The sequence below is a fragment of the Patiria miniata genome, unplaced genomic scaffold (genome assembly GCF_015706575.1).
Source record: "Patiria miniata isolate m_02_andy unplaced genomic scaffold, ASM1570657v1 HiC_scaffold_4, whole genome shotgun sequence".
Lineage (NCBI taxonomy): Eukaryota > Metazoa > Echinodermata > Asteroidea > Valvatida > Asterinidae > Patiria > Patiria miniata.
The window spans coordinates 4,479,012-4,496,739 of NW_024037071.1; the positions used below are offsets into that span (position 1 = coordinate 4,479,012).

The 17,728-nt window shown below is 40.2% G+C and overlaps 2 protein-coding genes across 2 annotated transcripts; one reads left to right on the top strand and one right to left on the bottom strand.

Annotated features, from left to right (window-relative positions):
- Window positions 1-1,943: 1,943 nt before the first annotated feature.
- LOC119739780 (protein neuralized-like) lies at window positions 1,944-11,750 on the bottom strand. Its single transcript, XM_038214850.1, has 4 exons — window positions 11,589-11,750; window positions 9,493-10,191; window positions 8,249-8,872; window positions 1,944-7,701 (listed from the first exon to the last, which is right to left on the bottom strand). The coding sequence occupies exons 1-4, from the start codon at window positions 11,635-11,637 to the stop codon at window positions 7,268-7,270; spliced, it is 1,806 nt and encodes a 601-aa protein (XP_038070778.1). The 5' UTR covers window positions 11,638-11,750; the 3' UTR covers window positions 1,944-7,267.
- A 957-nt stretch (window positions 11,751-12,707) lies between these two features.
- Window positions 12,708-17,468, top strand: LOC119739641 (protein TEX261-like). Its single transcript, XM_038214646.1, has 6 exons — window positions 12,708-12,891; window positions 14,289-14,368; window positions 14,678-14,831; window positions 15,657-15,724; window positions 16,259-16,367; window positions 16,830-17,468. The coding sequence occupies exons 1-6, from the start codon at window positions 12,822-12,824 to the stop codon at window positions 16,943-16,945; spliced, it is 597 nt and encodes a 198-aa protein (XP_038070574.1). The 5' UTR covers window positions 12,708-12,821; the 3' UTR covers window positions 16,946-17,468.
- Window positions 17,469-17,728: the final 260 nt, after the last annotated feature.

The following is a 17,728-nucleotide window of genomic DNA, read 5'->3' on the forward strand; positions in this document are numbered from 1 at the left end:
CGTTTGAAGTGTGGGGTGTGGTATTGGTCTGTTTGGTAATGGGGTGTGGAGGTTTGGCTTTTGGTACTTATACGGTGTGGGTTACGGTTTTTGGTTGAATGTTTTCAGTTACGGGTTTAGGGTTTGGGATTTCTACTTTATTGTGAGAAGTTTGTGCTTTACCAAGATTGATGAAACATTATCCATGACATATCAGGAATGTAAACACTCGACAACTTTATGAAGTGTCTTCGGGTTATATTGTTTTTTTTAGAATTTCATATCATTTCATTCATTTTAAACGAAGCGCTTGAACATGAATATCCTTTCAAGGCAAATCTATATGGATTGACCTTTTCGCTGGTTTATCATTCGGTAATTAGTTACATGGCTTTTATTTATAAAAAAAAATCACACTATACCGGCCAGATGCGCTGAATGGATTGTTGTGCGCAATTGCGTTGATGCAGACCAAACTGTAGCCGAAGCTTGTAATTAGCATGAAAACCGAACTGCAAATATGATGGCAATTACAAGAGACCACCGTATAGTAGTCATGGTCTAATATTAGTCAGAATAATTTCCTTCGGAACAAAAAAAAAATACCTGTTAGGCCACAAAAAAAATATATATTCGGTCTCTGGTCAGACCAGAGTTCAGGAATTGACGCGGCCACGCGGCTTTTTTTTTTTTTTTCTTTTTCTTTTTTCTTCAAGCTTGGATTGTACAGACAAGGTGGGTACTATTTTGCTTTTTTGGTGTCCTCATGTACATTGGTGTCCTCCATAATTTGCCTTGGTGCTTTCGATCATTTGCCTTGGTGCAATTTCCCATTCCTTGGTGCTCTTTGGTAAAAAAAAAATTGAGGAGGTGCGGAAATAGAGGGCGCTGTTGGAGCTACCGCGGAACATTTTGGAAAAAAAAGATCGACGCGCATGATTAAAATCGACGGGCGCGCTGACCAGAGACCGACTTATTTTTTTTTTTTTTTTGGCCTTACCGATAAACACGTGTTCGCTGATTAACTGGTCCGCTTCATTTGTTGGAGGGGAGCAATCGTTGCCATGACTTTTTCTTGATCGAGCGATCTTAAAATTGTCTCAATCGTGGAGTTTCACGAGAAGCGTTGATGGATTCTTTGGTCGGCAAGACCATGGGCAAATATAAGCAAGCTAATTGCCGATCGAGGTGGGTCTTGAGATGAGAGTTGCAGTCCAATGCGAGAGGTACACACTTGTCCACGGACGATGCAGGGAATTCGGAAATGAGTCGAATGGATGAGGTTCAATCTTACCCTTTCGAATTTTTGTCAGGACTTGAGCTCATGTTCTACAGCTAGTCTGAGTATAATGCGTTGTTCACAACGGAGCCCACTCCGTATTTAAAGTCTGTTTTTTGTGAGGGTGCAAATTTCACGCGACCCCGCGCGCCAGCCAACCCGAGACGTATATTGCGACGTTATCTCGATCAGAAATGTGGACGAAGCTGCTGATTGGTCGAGTTGGCTGCCAAGTTTTTGTAGTACAACAGCGGTTACGGAAGACCCGATAGAGGGGGTGGTTTCGCTGAATGGTCAGAATCTTGAGGTCAACACGCAGTCTTTTAGAATTTTGCGTTATTAATCGCCAAAACCGCGCATTATCATTGACATTTGCTGCGAAAAGCGGATATTCAAATAAAAAAAATTAGAGCGGCCTAATATTTCATCCTTCGCAAGGACATCTTCAGAGGCAAATGACAGAGGAACAAGAAACCAACATGTAGCCAAAAAAAAAAAAAGCCGCATCGCCGCGTCAATTCCGGAACTTTGGTCTGACCAGAGACCGAATATTTTTTTTTTGGCCTTAGGTAGTGTTTTTCTTATTAGGCTGTGTCCTTTTATTCAAATAACATGTATACCATGTCATATATAAGATGGCAGACATACGACAAACACGAACATATGTCTTTTCACACACGAAAAATTCCAATTTGAATCACCTCCATCATGGTTTTATTCTAAGTCTATATCATTTACAATCAAATAAAAAAGCCTACTTCACTGAAGTATAATTATTGATTTAATCCTTAAATTGCACAGGTTTGTTTCCTTATTAAAATTACAATTCACACCAACACTAAGATAACATCCAATCACAAACAGAGCCTAAAATATTAAGATGGTTAAATATTTAATTGAAATTTAATCGATAGGCATACACGTACGAAGAAACTCATTTTTTGGTTACTGCATAAAAGAAGGCGAAATGACATTCTCATACATGTAGAACGGTTCTCGCTTTAGCCTATAAATTAGTACCGAAAGTGAGCTAACTGTTTGAGTAATCTCGAACAAAATTGTGGCTTGGTTTACCAAATACTAGCGGGATATCATGTTAAACAAAGTAGGCACAAGATTTCAACATCACTTTAGGCTGAGAAAAAAATCATTGGTTTCTCGTCCGAGCTTTTTCCAAAGAACGAAGGAGGCTGGCACTTTTCCCCCTTTTTTCTCCCCCATGCGGGATGGTGAATTTTCCAAGATGGCAGAGGGATCCTCCATTTTCTTGACTTTTTTTGCTGATACAAACTAGTGTCCAAAGGAGCAGTAACCCTTTCTACATAGCTACCGTTTTGATGGAAACAAATACAAAGACACTATGTAGGATATTGACAATGTGCCAAATAAAGCGTTTGAATAATTAAAAAAAAAGGAACAAAAAAAGAGGCGGGTGGGAAAAAATAGCAGCGGGGACAAGAAACTTGTTCATTTTTTTACTTGGCCTTAATGTCAACCTTTTGTGAATATTGCAATCACTCTAATGTCACAATTGATCAATATTTTATGGTCGAATGATAAATGATGATTAAAAAGGCCTGGCAAAAAGATGCAAATGCTTAATTAATGATGAGGCAAAAGCGGCCATGAGATTAATTGGCTTTGATGGAATGGATTATGTTAGGTCAACAGAGAGCGGCGGATCAGACTGCGCGTATACACTACATCGCTTTGTATTCCGTTTTGGCTTCATGTTCAGGCTTCAGATTCATTTTGACGCCTTTAACGTCAAAACCAAATAAACAAACCCCTAGGTTTGGCCTAATATTATGGTACTGATGTTCACAAAGTAAGGCATGGACCTTCATTAAGCCCAAAGCCCCCAAGTTATTGAAGGACAAAACAAAAATTTGAAGGCAAAGCCACAGACAAAACCTGCATTTTGTAAACAATTGCAGTTAATATACAACACATTTGATCATGTTGATCCACGGTTAGATAGTGTCAAGATACATTAACTACAACCTAGCAAGAGCAGATCTAGCATCTGGGGTTGACAGCTTGTGTAATCCTTGAAAATGTACCAATTGTGCCATTTAACCTTATTTTCATTTTTTTTGTGTGCCATTTTGAAGGGTAATTTGGTGCCCAACTGTTTTTTATGTTAATGCCAATGTCCATATTCATGGCAAAAGTGTGTTGTCATTTCAGGCAGAAACCTTTAATGTTACATCCATTTTAGCACCAAAAGTTGCCAGAATTTTGATACAGCGCCCTCAGTTGTCCGGAAAAGGATGTAAAATATTTAATGTTTAAAAAACTCCACCTTTCAATAAAACTAACCAATAGGCTAAAGGATTTCAAATAGTTTGCATACATGTAAAAGTATTAGAAAGTTGCACAAAATGTGCTCCTATGAAAAAAATCATGTTATGGCCCATTCAACACAATGTTCTTTACATTTTGTTCCAACACAGGATAGTGATTTTACACACTGATTCACAAATGTACTGACTGCAAAATAAGAATTTTGTGAAGAAAATAACAAAACTTCAAACATGTCAAACAGCAGCAAAATGTCACTATCACTTATCATGATATAGGCCTAAGTCTAAGCTATTTCTCTAGCAGTGTGTGCTATTTCCACATACATTTACATACATTGAACTGCAAATATATATAACAAGTCTAAGCACATAATTTAAAAAATCTTCTCTTAAAGTCTGTATATTCATAATGCACATTCAAAAGACTATTTCAATTTCTGCGTCATGCTAAAGATTAAACGTGGCTCACTTGACATTGTTATGACATGTAATATTTACTTCTAAGATCCTCATACAGTATCCTTTGAACATGATGGACATCCATTTATACATGACATTGTTGATTGTCATCAAGTAAGAAAAAAAGAAAGAAAAAAAAGAGGGAAAATATGTTTTGATGCCTCAATATCCAACACATCCCATGGTGTCAAGAACAAGAAGTACACTACAATGTCGTTGTACTTGCCCAAGTGCTGGATTATTTGCATAATCAAGGATTATGCAAAACAAAATTTGATTATCATACACACATACATGTATGTCATTCAATAGCATAGAATGGTCTGATGTCTTTACCCTCTACTGCACGTCAGTGTTTGTTTCTGAATGGTGTCTAGGGTACTAGACTACATCAATTTAGCAGAGCAGGATAACAAAGGATTTTCTCAAAGGAACGTACGGAAACAATCACACCCACGCACAGGAATGTGATCACTCACATAACGTGATGACATTAAGCTGTTAATAAAAATGCGGGGGGGGGGGGGGGGGGCCTGTGAAGAATACCGCATTAGCAACTGATACAACATGCAGAAAATTGAATTGTACATGATACAGAGCTTACCAATCAGCATATCTTAGCATGCTTACCCAACCACGTTCTAACGTTGGAACCTACTGTACATGTAGGTCTAAGATGGAGCTTTTTGGCACTGTTTCTGGTCATTTGCCACGCTCCCAATAAAGACTTATAGACATCAATTAGCCCTATTCTGTAATGTATAGTCAAGCACCTTTATAACAAGGTCCTTGGGACTTTACAAATTACCTTGTTATTACAGGTATAGATGTACCTTGCATTATCAGTAATGGAAAACAAAGAAAGACAAAGACTTGGGACCTACAATTTTCCTTGTCATCAGCAGGATTTTGTATTAACAGTGCTCTTTTTATGAGGGTTTGACTGAATATCACAACCTACATCCACAGTACAGCACAGTGAACGCACATGGTGAAGGAATGTACAAAGTTTAGGCCTACAACTACAGGTGCAGATTCATCAAGTGTTCCAAAGAGCAAGTTAAATTTCGATAACTTTCCAAAGTCCATATATGAAATACCTTACTTGTGAATAACAGTCTTCAGCATCCTGAGAAATCATGGCACCTGGTGTGCTGTCATTTTCAAGACAAGTGGATTTTTGTATCAATTTCAAATGATGGTCCTTGGCGAAAAAACCTGACTTTTTTTCAAGTACTGCCCCCAATTTGCCAAATTTAGTTAGCCCGCATTTTGTTTACAATCGATTGTATCCGTGAACGAATGCAAGCTAATTTTAATTGGAAAGTTGTTTTTTTATGTATTTTTTTTTGGGGGGGGGGGGGGATGGTGTTAGTTTTGTTTAATGTTATGGGGTTTTTTTTTGGGGGGGGGGGTTCGCTCAAAGTAAGGACTACCTTTGGCGGCTACTCCTGGCTAGTGTTACTTCACCACTCGTAGCAGACGATATTTCAACACGCAAATGATATTTCATTTCATAGTTACAATCATTTGCATGACATGCATACATGTACACATACACTGTACATGTACGTACATGTACATGTAGCCAAACATTTTAACATGAGACATAATGAGCCTAAGCAATTCTGAGTACAAAGTATCCTATCGAGGAGTGTTCACAGACTCGACTGATACAGATACAGATAATTTGTCCACTGAAATGTCCAATTAGATTTTGTGTTTGCACTTTGCACATGTATGTTGCAGTGTCAACATTTGTTCATTTTGTTCACACAAATATTGCTTATGGTCATAATAAGTAATGCATCCATGTCACACTAATCCTTTTTCTACATGTATCAAAAATCACTTACACGATAAAATGGAATTGATATTCATTAAGTTTTCAAGAATGACTACAACCTAAGTGTACCACTTGCATATCTATTGTAGATGGATACAACTAATGCATATTTCAGAAATGGAGGGCTAACATTTAACTTGTTCACTTTTTAAGTACATATCTGTCGACACATAAGAAATTCTTTATTTTAAGAAAACATGTATTACTTGTTATCACAAACACAGGAAAAACCTGTTATCTGTGGGGCTGATCGGACCCCCATCAGACGGCCATTGCACGTAAAAAAAAAGAAGAAGACACTAATCCGTCTAGACAATTTGTCAGTCCTGTGTGGTAAAATTATGACAATTATGAAAATTCATGAACCCCGTTACACAATTTGCCATTTTTTGGTGGGCGGCCCATGAGGCGAGGTTCTAGAGCCTATTCGTAACAAACATTTGCCAGGACCCAAAAGAACTTCTGCCTGATTTACATGTTGACTGCATTATTCAGTCAATAGTGCACATCAATATGCCCGGTTCGAGATTGTGAGAGACCACAAGAGGGCGCTATTAAAGTACCTACTCTCTAAATAGAACCCCTTGTGGGCACTAACAGTGCATCAGGGTGCATGGATGTTAACCGGTGTACAAAATCAAATTATGCCAACATTTGTATACATTGTATGGACTACTGCTGGGCGAGTAACTTGATTACTCAAGTACTCGCGAGTAGTTCATTCTACTCATGGTTTTTCATGTACTCGAGTACTCATCCAGGCGTGAGTAGAAGCAGGTACTCGCGAGTAGTTTATGCTACTCATTCTACTCGTGCTTTTTCATGTACTCGAGGACTCGTCATGTCGGCGAGTAGAAGCAGGTACTCGCGAGTAGCAATTTAGGGTTTAGGGTTCACGGCCTAATACGTCCCCTGCAACCAGGGAATCACTCCCTTCACTTCTCTCTTGCTAGATTTCCATTCGTCCCAAAAAAAATTTGAAGTAAATTACCAAAAGTGTCCAGAGTAAGGATATCACAATGCTGAAGAATGTGGAGTGACTTGCATGCTATTTGCTTAACTACTTGCCAGTACTCGACTACTCGCAAGTAATTTCTCCGTGAGTACTCGAGTATAAAAATCCACTACTCGCCCAGGCCTAGCATGGACTCTGTGCATGAACAATACACGGAGATATGATTACTCATCAACGTGCACATGTTGCAGAGTATGCATTAACTACACCTTATTTTTATCGCAATTTCCAAAAACCCATTTCATTTAGCCTGGGCATCAGGCAGTGGCATTCAAGTGTATGTTCTGCTCTATCAGTTTTAACGAGTACTTGTGCACAGAGTCCATTTAGCTTTCACCTGTTGGTGCATGTACATTATCAGGAGATATATGATCCACACCCACCTACATCTTGTAGAATTTGATGAGGTCCTTGATCGGGGCTCGGCACAGAGGGCAGGGGTCCCCCCTCTCCTTCAGCTTAGAGCCGCAGTCCATGCAGCAGCAGACATGGCCACAGCGGTAGAAGACTGCATCTGGGGGGTTCTCAAAGCACACCGTGCACTCGTTGTCCTGTCGCAGAGGGGGTTTGGAGGGGCGAGGGGGAGGCACCCGCCGAGGTTTCGGGTTGGCTGAGGACGCCGCGTTTTTACCCCCAGAGGCTGAGCTGATTCGTGGAGGGGGTGTGGGGACTGGCTGCGTTTCGGCGGCCGCTGCATTGGTTGCGGCTATTGCACCCTGGGCCTCGTCAAATATATTGAGATTGATGTCGTTGACCTCCCCATCAGGAATGGGCAGCGGGGGTGGGGGTGGTGGCGGCGGCATGTTCTTCAGTGCACCTGCAGAATGTAATTAACAACCGGACAACATTTTCTCAAATTGGAATTGTTCAGATCTGTGACATGAAAATGTTTAGCACATTCTTCTGTCTTCTGGAAGGAAGCCTTCATTTCCCAAAGGAGTTTTTGATTAATTCTTACCGAACTCAACCCATCTGAAATCTGTTGGGATAGGTACAGTACCCCTAAACTAATGGTCTTTTACTTTAGGTTTGGCATACCTCCAGAAACTACATGCAAGTCCAACAGTGTGTGTGTACGATTTCCAATGTGGGTGTTGGAATTTTCCAGGATGGGTATAATTCCTAGTAAATTATGCAAGGGGGTTAGGGTTAATGGAACTGGAAAATGTAACCAAATTACCCACAGATCGATCTTTTAACCAAATAACAACTGCAGGCCTTTGGGTACACTAACATATGCAACTTTGGCTTCCAAATTTGATTAGCACGAAGTCGGCAACCAAATAATCATTTGACTGAATATTTTTTTGTGGAAAGCATGGTCTTTGTAACATCTCAATTCCACCTACAAAAGAAAGTCTTACCTAATACTTTAACAGTCTGTGTCGTCCCGTACAAGTCAAAGAACATCCACAGCGGAGTGGAAGTATCAACATGCATCAGGACCTTATCGTTGACACCCTCAGGTCCAGCCATGTGGAATCGGCCGTCCCTGCCCAGAGTGAAACCTAGACAGGCCCCTTCCTCTAAGGTGTCATAATCGCGGGACATGACCCAGTATTCCTTGCGATCACAAATGTCTTCTGCCTCCTGGGGTAGCATGTCTAAGTCCAGGGAAGCCGGGTCGCACGATGTCAATCCAACACCCATGTGTCCAATGTAGCAGTGACTGACGACTAGGACCTTGATCAGGACCCGCTCGTCACACTCGACGGGGCGACTCGTGAAGGTGATCCCACCACTGACACTAGATGCCTTCCTGTCAGCGACTGCATTCCCCTCTGTTAGTATAATGTTGAAGCCGTGAACAGTGTGCAGCGGCAGCGACCCTGGCTTTGGGGCATTAGAGCGAGCACCACTGCTGCTTGCCGCGGGAGACGCCCGGCTGCTACCTGGAAGGAGATCTGAGACGAGCCGCAAGGAATCCTGGAAGCTAGAACTCACTGAGGCACCTCGACTCGATATCCTATTGGAAGTTGGGAACGTATCTGGAACAAGCAAACAGTACAGAGAAGCACTGAGCACACAAAGACATTAAATACTTTGTACTGCAGTTTAGGGATTTTATATCCAATTCTGACAGGATCCAATGAAATGAGTCTTGATGACGGTTACCCACCTGCCAGTTTTTTTTATGTAGTTGAATTAACAAACTATGCTATTCATTTTGATTTATTATTCAGTTTGAAAAAATAGATGTATGCAGATGGTACATGTATGTGGGTGAAGATCGTTCTTGTTCCTATTGCTTTGCATGGTTAGAATTTCAAACTAGGTTTTGCCCTTCACCGACGTATAAACACTGTATACTCAGTGTGTTACCTCCCAAGTAAAAGTTGGGAAAAAAAATAGAAAGCAGGAGGTCGTGGGTTTGATTCCCACCCGAGTGATTACCTCCCGAGTGAAAAGTTGGAAAAAAATTTGTTGAGTGGTCACAATTTATAGTTGTGATCAGTAAAGAAGGAACTGCCAAGAGTTATAATGTAACAAATGAAACAATTCTTGCGTTGTTTTTCTGTAAGATTACTAAAACAAATTTCAAATTCCAAAAGTGGTAAAAATGTAAATTTTCCTCTGTTGGACGATTTTTAAAAAAAATGAAACCTACCAACAATTCGGACTCCCGTTGTATTGCCGTAGACATCAATGACCCCCCAGACAGGCCTAGTATTGTCCACCCCATTGAAAAACTCCATAAAAGGCTCCTGGTTGACACTGAAGTACACCGTCCCATCCTCGCTTAGCACAAAGTTAAGTACATTGCTGTGCTTAGCACAGTTTTCCCTCACAGCCTTGGCCCAGTTCCCAGTCCTCGCGGTAAGGTCTGGACACGCGTATTTGGGGATTCCATTGGCGCGTAACGTCATAGGGTCCTGTGATGTGTAACCAAAGCGCAACACCCCGCTCCAGCCTGCCGTGTTCTGTATCAGTTCGAAGTGGAGGATCTCACCCACGTGTATCGCCCTGTGGGTGAAGACGAGTGCGTTGCAGAAGCTGCCCATGCGGGATGCCGTCTTTGAATCCGCAGACAGCACAATATTCCTGCCGTGGATCAGGTGGAAATGAAAGTCACTGGGGCTGTGCCGGTTGTTGGCTGGCTGCAAGCGTGAATCCAGGGGTTGGATGGCATGATGAGGCCAGCTGACTCTGGTTGCTGGCGGTGGCCCGTGACTCCGACTGGGCTTTGGCCTGTAGCCGCTTGATGAGGATCCTGCTCCTGAACATGTTCGCCGGCGCTCTGTCGTTGTTCCAGCTGGTCGAGACCTATTGGAAGGCTGGTAGCCAGCACCTGAAGTGGAGGTCTGACCTATGTACATGAAAGTAGACAAATATAGGCCTATGTAAAAGTGTTTTGCTTGAAATTATTTCAATCTAAAACTTGATGGTTATTTTTGGCTACATTTGATTTATGGTTACATTTGGTAGGCGCATTAAGGCTGTAGACTATGGGGCTGTACACTTTTCAGGGTAATTTAACAGTATAATTAATTTAAGCCTAATTTTCATACATGTAGCTGTGTTTTAAAGATGCAATTTCTTTAGTTTTACAAGTTAAAACCACATTATGTTAAAAAAAATATCCGCAGTGGAGTCATGTTAACATATCATTCCGCATGTTGCAAATAATTATGTTGAACAAAGGAAGTGAATTTGGGACTTTTTTTGGAGCTTATGTGTTTAGGTGGAACTTGGAAACATGTTAGGCAATGTATTGTTGGACATGTTAGGCGAAGTAAAAAAACAAACATGTTTCTCGTCCCCGCCCGCTTCCTTTTTGGAGGCCGCCTGGATTTTTTTATTATTTTTTATTTTTGAAAAATGCAATAAAAAAGCACCGAAAAAGTCCACAAATTCATCAGAAAATAAGTTGTAGACCAATACAAGCCTAAACCGAAACGACACTGTAAATATGTTCAGTTCTCTTGTCCAACTTATCTTTCATTTTAAAAGTGTCTTTGAACAGTGGAAACACCAACGGTTGCAGGAAATTTTTAAATGACGGCCATCTTGAAACAAATAAAAAATAAAAAGCCCCGCTTCCTCCTTTTTTTCAAAAACCCGGACGAGAAACTTTTTTTTTTTTTTAACTTGGCCTTACTGCAGTGGGGAGTTAGACATACATGTACATGTATGATAATGTTCAATTCAATTCAATTCAGCTGACATTTATTTAGCACTCTCCAATAAACCAATACAAAGTTGGAATAATATGAGTAGGCCTATAATATATTTAAATAAACGAATACAATTTATGAGGGTAATTATCACCAGCATGACCAGAAAGACTAATGCGTTGAATCTAATGTTGGTTAGACATAGCCTCAGCATGCTCAGAGGAAGCCAACAAGGTAAGGCATGTATACTGTACTTCTAGTATTAGTATTATTAGAAGCTTATAAAGGCATGAAAGGAAAGGCATAATCTATCTTGTATTCATAATTAGAAAACAAAGAATACCCTTTGAGACGCCTACAAAAGTACAACGCATACGGTCCATATACTTTTGACACAACCACTATAAGCCCTAAGTTAAGAACAAGGTCCAGGGGCTTTCCCAAATCGTCAACATTCCATTATGTGTCCATGGTGTCCATTTCCAATCACATGATTATATGAACATTGAAATGCAAAATATTTATTTGTCAATATCATTTATCAACATGGTCAAGAAATAAACCAAAAACATAACATGAATTATATTACCTCTGTTGATATTGTTGGAATTCGAAACTGACGAGGTACTCTGACCCATTCTGCTTAGCTAAAATCGGTCTTTTTTGCGCCAAAATTCGTTGAAATTATCCCTTAAATTAACCATCTTGCAGACCAACCGTCTTACTAGTGACTTGCGCGCAGTGGGTTTTGTTTCCTGAATAGCTAGAGGGCGCTGTCACGCCCCAACTATCGCATCGGTCCCAACTATAGTTGGGACTGTCCCAACTATAGTGCGGCAGTTGGGTCGGCCCAACTATAGTTAGGACTGGAGTTGCGCCGGATGCTTCATGCTTGATAGATCTTGTTGGATTAAATGTTCCGCGGCGCTGGCACCGTGTATTCGTCGTGCATGCATGCCGCAAGGCTGGCCGGTCACGTGGTACTGCCTAGTTGGATGAGTTGTCCAGCTGCTGGGTTGATTGTCCAGCAACATTTTGCAAAATTCAAAGATTGCCATGGCCGGCCAACTATAGATGGGCCCCACCCATAGCTAATGTCAAAGGTCCCAAGTAAAGTCGGACAGTATGTAACAGAGCTGTAGGGAATGTTTTATAGTCGTCGTACATCAATGTAAACTATAGTTGGGACCGCCAAATAACAATATTGCGGTGGCCCAACTACAGATGGTCCCCACCCATAGATAATTTCATTGGTCCCAAGTAAAGTCAGATGTGTATTAGAGTTGTAGGGAATGTTTTATAATCGTACAATAATGTACACTATAGTTGGGACCGCAAAATAAAAAGATTGGAGTGGCCCAACTATAGATTCGCCCCATCAATAACTAATTTCAGTGGTCCCCAGTAAAGTCAGACGTGTATCAGAGCTGTAGGGAACGTTTTACAGTTGTACATCAATGTAAACTATAGTTGGGACACCGCAAAATAAAAAGATCGGAGTGGCCCAACTATAGATGGGCCAGCCCAACAGTGGAACTTACAGTTGGGACCGTCCCAACTATAGTTGGGACAGGCCCAACTATAGTTGGGCCAGCCCAACTGTGGAACTACAGTTGGGACAGGCCCAACTATAGTTGGGACCGGCCCAACTATAGTTGGGACCGATGCGATAGTTGGGGCGTGACAGCGCCACCATTCGACTCGACTCTCTTCGCCGCCCCGGTGTCACACTTCAGCAAGTCGACGGCAGTGCAGTCGATCGTGATGACGATGACACTTACTTCAGTCTTACATGCTTAAGAAACCCCTCTAATATTCCAAGATGTGGTTCATCTTTGTATTAAGTTGGTTGGCCACATTTGTCCATGTTTGTTTAGCTACTTTAGCTCTCGGTGAGTTGGGCCATCTTTTGCGTGGAACTATTTTTTATGAACATTTGATAGGCGCATTATTTAAACTAAAATTTACTAAAATACAACATTTGCAAACGTCAAAAAATAAAACTACCAAATCATTTTGAAATACCTTGCTGGACTGTTAGTGAATGACAGTGTAAAGCATCCTGTAAAATCATGGCACCTGGTATACTGTCATTTTCAAGAAAAGTGGTATTTTTGTATCAATTTCCAACGCTGATCGGCCGATCAGCGTTGGAAAAAACTGGCTTTTTTTCAAATACTGGCCCCAGTTGACCATCGCACTTGTTTGCAATCGATTACACACCTATGAACGGGTACAAGCCAGCTAGACTGGTTCCCTGACCTTACAATTCCCCAATATATGTAAACTGCTCTGTTTCTTCTTAACTGGAGTCAGGGAACCAGACTACAGGAAAATGATTGTTTTTCTTGGTTTTTATAGCATTTTCGAACCCAAAACCTCAAAAAAGTCAGTGTAACTATATTTGCTATATATTTCCAACCCCCCAATTCCATCCATTTCTGAAAATTACAGCAAAAGCCAATGATGTATATTCCCTTTAACAAAAGATACCGGTAGTGGATATATTGCCGGCGGCAATCCCTATCAACAGAGGGCGCTGTACTCTAAGATAGGGCTGAATTATAAGATATATTTAGTTGTGCCTATATTAAATTACCACCAACGGTTGTCATGGTTGTGTAGCACCTGTGGCCTAGTGGATAAGCAACAGATCTTAAGCAACGGATCTTATGAGCGGGAAGATCTGGGTTCGATCCCCGCTGGCAAAATTTTTCAGTTTTTTTTCCCCATCCCAAAAATATAAGAATATTCTTTTTTTATTATTTTAACATGTCTCAAAGTACATTTTATTGCAGAGTATTACATTTTCTTTTTCAGATTTGTAGCTCTGGAGGATTTTTTTTTAAAGGGAAATAAAGTCCGAAATTGTAAAATGGTCTGATTCCCATCTTGTGAATACGAAGTTACAACGATAATGTTGGCATGGAGCCAGACTAAAATTGTCACCGGAATATGTCTAAGTACAAAAAAATAGTAACTGCGCATGTTCAGTGCATATCCGGCAAACTAACGTTTATTAAAGGGTTGCCGTCTCCGGCTAAATATCCACTGCCTTAACAAAAGCAAATCCAACCGGGGTCAGGGGGTGTAACGTCAGGGAGAATTTGGAAAGAATGTTGCAACCTGATGCTGCTTTTTTTCTCCATATATCATCTCAATAAAGGTCAGTCATTGCAAAAATGACGATAAGACGTGAATCTGGGACTGGGAAACATTTCCAATTCACTTCAGTTCTTTTAATTATATTTTATCTTTTTACTAAGAAATATTATTCTTTCTATTACAGCTGCTGGCTTGTATTATTTAGCAGAACTGGTTGAAGAGTACACAGTAATTACAATGAAGATCTTACGGTGGGTCATAATTGTAAGTATGCACAAGACTTTCTTTTATACTGTACTGTTTTAATTGATTGATTTTTCTATCATGAGAATATTAAATAATTAAAAACATGTATAATGAGTTAGGCCCCCCTACCTCAAAAAAAGATGTGTTTCTGGAAACAATGCCTAAAAGTGAAAGGGTATGTATTGTTAAAAGGAATTTAGCAAATGGACGATATTCTCTGTTGTTTTCTTTCCTTGAAAGCGTTTTCAATCCTGTGAGTACTGAGTACTACAAATGTAAGAAACTCCTCCCCCTAAAAACTTCTAAACCATTTTTCCCACTTTATAGGCAACAGCTGGCATATACGTGGGCCTGATCCTATTTGAAGACCTTCCCTTCCGTCTAACTCTCACAGGGCTTGTCTCCATTGGCGTTTACTCCCTACTCCTGCGGACTTTCCCATTCATTGAGTTGACATCTCCAGTTTTTATCGGTAGTTGTGGTGAGTTTGTACCGTGGTGACATCACCAGACTTCCCTGTTTAAGTTTCTGACTGCTTTTCATCAGTGTTGCAGTCAAGCCAATCGCAAATCTGGTCAAAAGTAAACCACAAGTCAAAAGTTATTGTCCTTTCACAAGTCCAGTCGCAATTATCACAAGATAAACAATAGTGCTTTTGTTACAATTCATTTGCATAGCTTGTGAGTGGAGGACTTGTGATAGACTTGTAATGGACTTGTGAGGACTCGCAATATAAGATCTGAAGGTTTGCTTGGTGGATCAAGTAAGCAATAAGAGTAAGTTTGCGGTTGTTCCATTTGATGAGAAATCTCGTTTGTGAGTGTGTGTGGTTCTAAAAAGAACCAGGGAAATGCAATGCTTTGGACAGAGAAACGTCCGAAACGAAAAGAAAACCTACTCGTACGACTTGTAATGGACACGACTAACTCAAAGTGGAACTTTCTATATCGATTTATACTGCTTGTGTATGTGTTTCTTGAAATATATTAGCAATGTTTTAAAAATTAGTTCTTTGAATGACATAATTATAAGAAGAAACTGAGAGTTTCCCTAGTGCCAATTTGGCAGCATTGCTAATGTTGCTATTGTGACTTTGGGTGTGATCACCGGCTATGCAGCACATGTGGGATTTGAACTTCTGTCTTTTGGCTGGGACATTGACAAGTTGGGAGACTGCCCACACAGGGCTGGATAGCTCAGTTGGTAGAGCACTGGTACGTTGTTCTGGATATCATAGGTTCAAATCCCGCACCACTCAGTTTCTTTGTTGTTTTTAATTTGTTGATTTGGTCTTCTTGTTTTGCAGTGCTTGTGATTATCAATCATTACCTAGCTTTCCAGTACTTCGCTGAGGTGTGGCATCCCTTTTCAGAGGTTAGTCGAGGAATTTCAAGCAACAGATCTTTTTTTGTGAGATGCCATCTTATAAATCAAAGCGAGGCAGATAGTTACAACACGAATGACTTGTTCTCAATCATGCAGCATGTTCAGGTTTTGAAGTACTGCCAGGGTTACTTCTAGAGCAGTTTACTAAGGGTCACAGGTCATGATTACAAAATTAAGTAAGGAGACAGCCAAGATTAATGGTTGAGGAATCTGAAACATCTGTCCCAGATTTTTGTGCTGAAAACAACCAAATTTTTCGAAAATTCAAACAGAATAGCTTCTTCATGATATATATGTGATACAGCGTATACTTCGTCAAACTGTACCATCCTGGACATCAAGCTTGTAACATAATTAGGGATATTATTATATCTATTATTTAATTACAAATCTGATAATGTACATGGTTATAGGCTTGGTTAATGGTTATAGTCAAAGTAGTTTTCTTGTAAGACGCTTTGTCAGCCAGCCAGTGACAAAGTCCTAACATTGACATTGTTGTCAACATTTGTACCCCATTAGGTTATTGCATATTTCACCATGTGCCTGTGGCTGGTCCCGTTTGGTTTCTTCATTTCGCTGTCGGCCAACGACAATGTTCTTCCCACAACACATATGCCCACAGAAACAAGTAAGTAGCTCAAGTACTGTATATAAATATAACAATTTCTGCTAACTACCATCCAGGAGATATTTCATTAAGTTGTTGTTCCTGTGCTTTTTGACAAAGTTGTTTTTTTTCTGTTAACAGAATTTAAATTTTATGTTGTTACTTTTCTTTTGGGCATCTTTCACCCATTAAAAAATATTTTTTATTTTGGTCTGCGTTGGTGTCTCTAATGCACAATATGATCCGCCTGAATTATTACAGTGTCGCAAATAATTTATTTGCAAAGTAATTATTCCAAAGCTAAATCTTTGGCAGATTTTTTGCTCACATTACATTTCTCATTCTAAAGTGAAGAACTTTTGCATCGCTAAAAGATTTTTAGAAATCTAGTTTTGGGGGATTTTAAAAAAATCCATTGAAAAATGGCACAGTGAGATCATCTTTGATGTTCTTATCATCAAGTACTTGTCATCTTTTTTACAGAAAAAGAGGATGTCGTCACAAACTATTTCAACAAACGCAGCAAACGCAGTGGTGTCCTGTCTGTGTTTGATATGCTGAAAGACACGCTCATCCCGGAGAGGACCAAACGCTTCTGATCCTTCAAACCTAGAGTAAATACCATTGATAATCTTAGACAATCTAATGTAGGGCAAACTCTTGAAGTTCCCAAGGCACGCCACAGCTGGGTTCAATTTCATTGGGCTGCTAGTCAGAAAATTCTGCTTAGTAATGTTTGTGCTTAGTAAAATCTGGCAGTGTACCAGTTAAGCTCAATATACATAACATCGCATTTTGGCTGGTAAAACTGCTTTTGCTTAACAAATCTCTTCTGTACTGAGCAGAATTCTGTGCTACGAATGTCCATGAAATTGTCCCTCGGTGTAAGGCAAGAGATGCTGCTGGCAGTAGACGAAAAAAACTCCATTGGCATTGAGGAGAAACACAGTGTTTCGTTGAACGTGTACATTGTATCTATGAAGAAATGCCAGGTAATGGGTTTCCATTTATGCATGGTACAAGTATTCAGATTACATCGTAATCGTCCTTTGCTAGGGTTAGCTTGGGTCGATTGAGGATTGGGTTATGTATCCATTCGCACACATTGATACACGGGTTGGATGTACAGTCGAATCTCGTTAGTACAAACTCTGTTAATACAAAATTCTGGTTATAACAAACATAAGGCCTTGGTCCCGACTGTGCATTTATGTGCACAATAAATGGGACTGATGTTCCTCTTAATACAATATTCTGATATAACAAACAATTTGGCTAGGTCCGAAGGAGTTTGTATTAACGAGACTCGACTGTACAATGTGTTGTGTTTGTACAGCTTTGGGTTTTGTGAAGTAAAGTTAGAAGTGTGCATCGAAAGTGGG

Excerpts from the sequence above, each read along its gene's own strand:
- LOC119739780 (XM_038214850.1), bottom strand. The coding sequence starts at position 11,637 with ATGGGTCAGAGTACCTCGTCAGTTTCGAATTCCAACAATATCAACAGA. Across the intron at positions 8,873-9,492 it reads AACGGGAGTCCGAATTGTTG|ATACGTTCCCAACTTCCAAT; the intron begins GTAGGTTTCATT and ends TGCTTGTTCCAG. Across the intron at positions 7,702-8,248 it reads ACAGACTGTTAAAGTATTAG|GTGCACTGAAGAACATGCCG; the intron begins GTAAGACTTTCT and ends TACATTCTGCAG.
- LOC119739641 (XM_038214646.1), top strand. The coding sequence starts at position 12,822 with ATGTGGTTCATCTTTGTATTAAGTTGGTTGGCCACATTTGTCCATGTT. Across the intron at positions 12,892-14,288 it reads TTTAGCTACTTTAGCTCTCG|CTGCTGGCTTGTATTATTTA; the intron begins GTGAGTTGGGCC and ends TTTCTATTACAG. Across the intron at positions 14,832-15,656 it reads AGTTTTTATCGGTAGTTGTG|TGCTTGTGATTATCAATCAT; the intron begins GTGAGTTTGTAC and ends CTTGTTTTGCAG.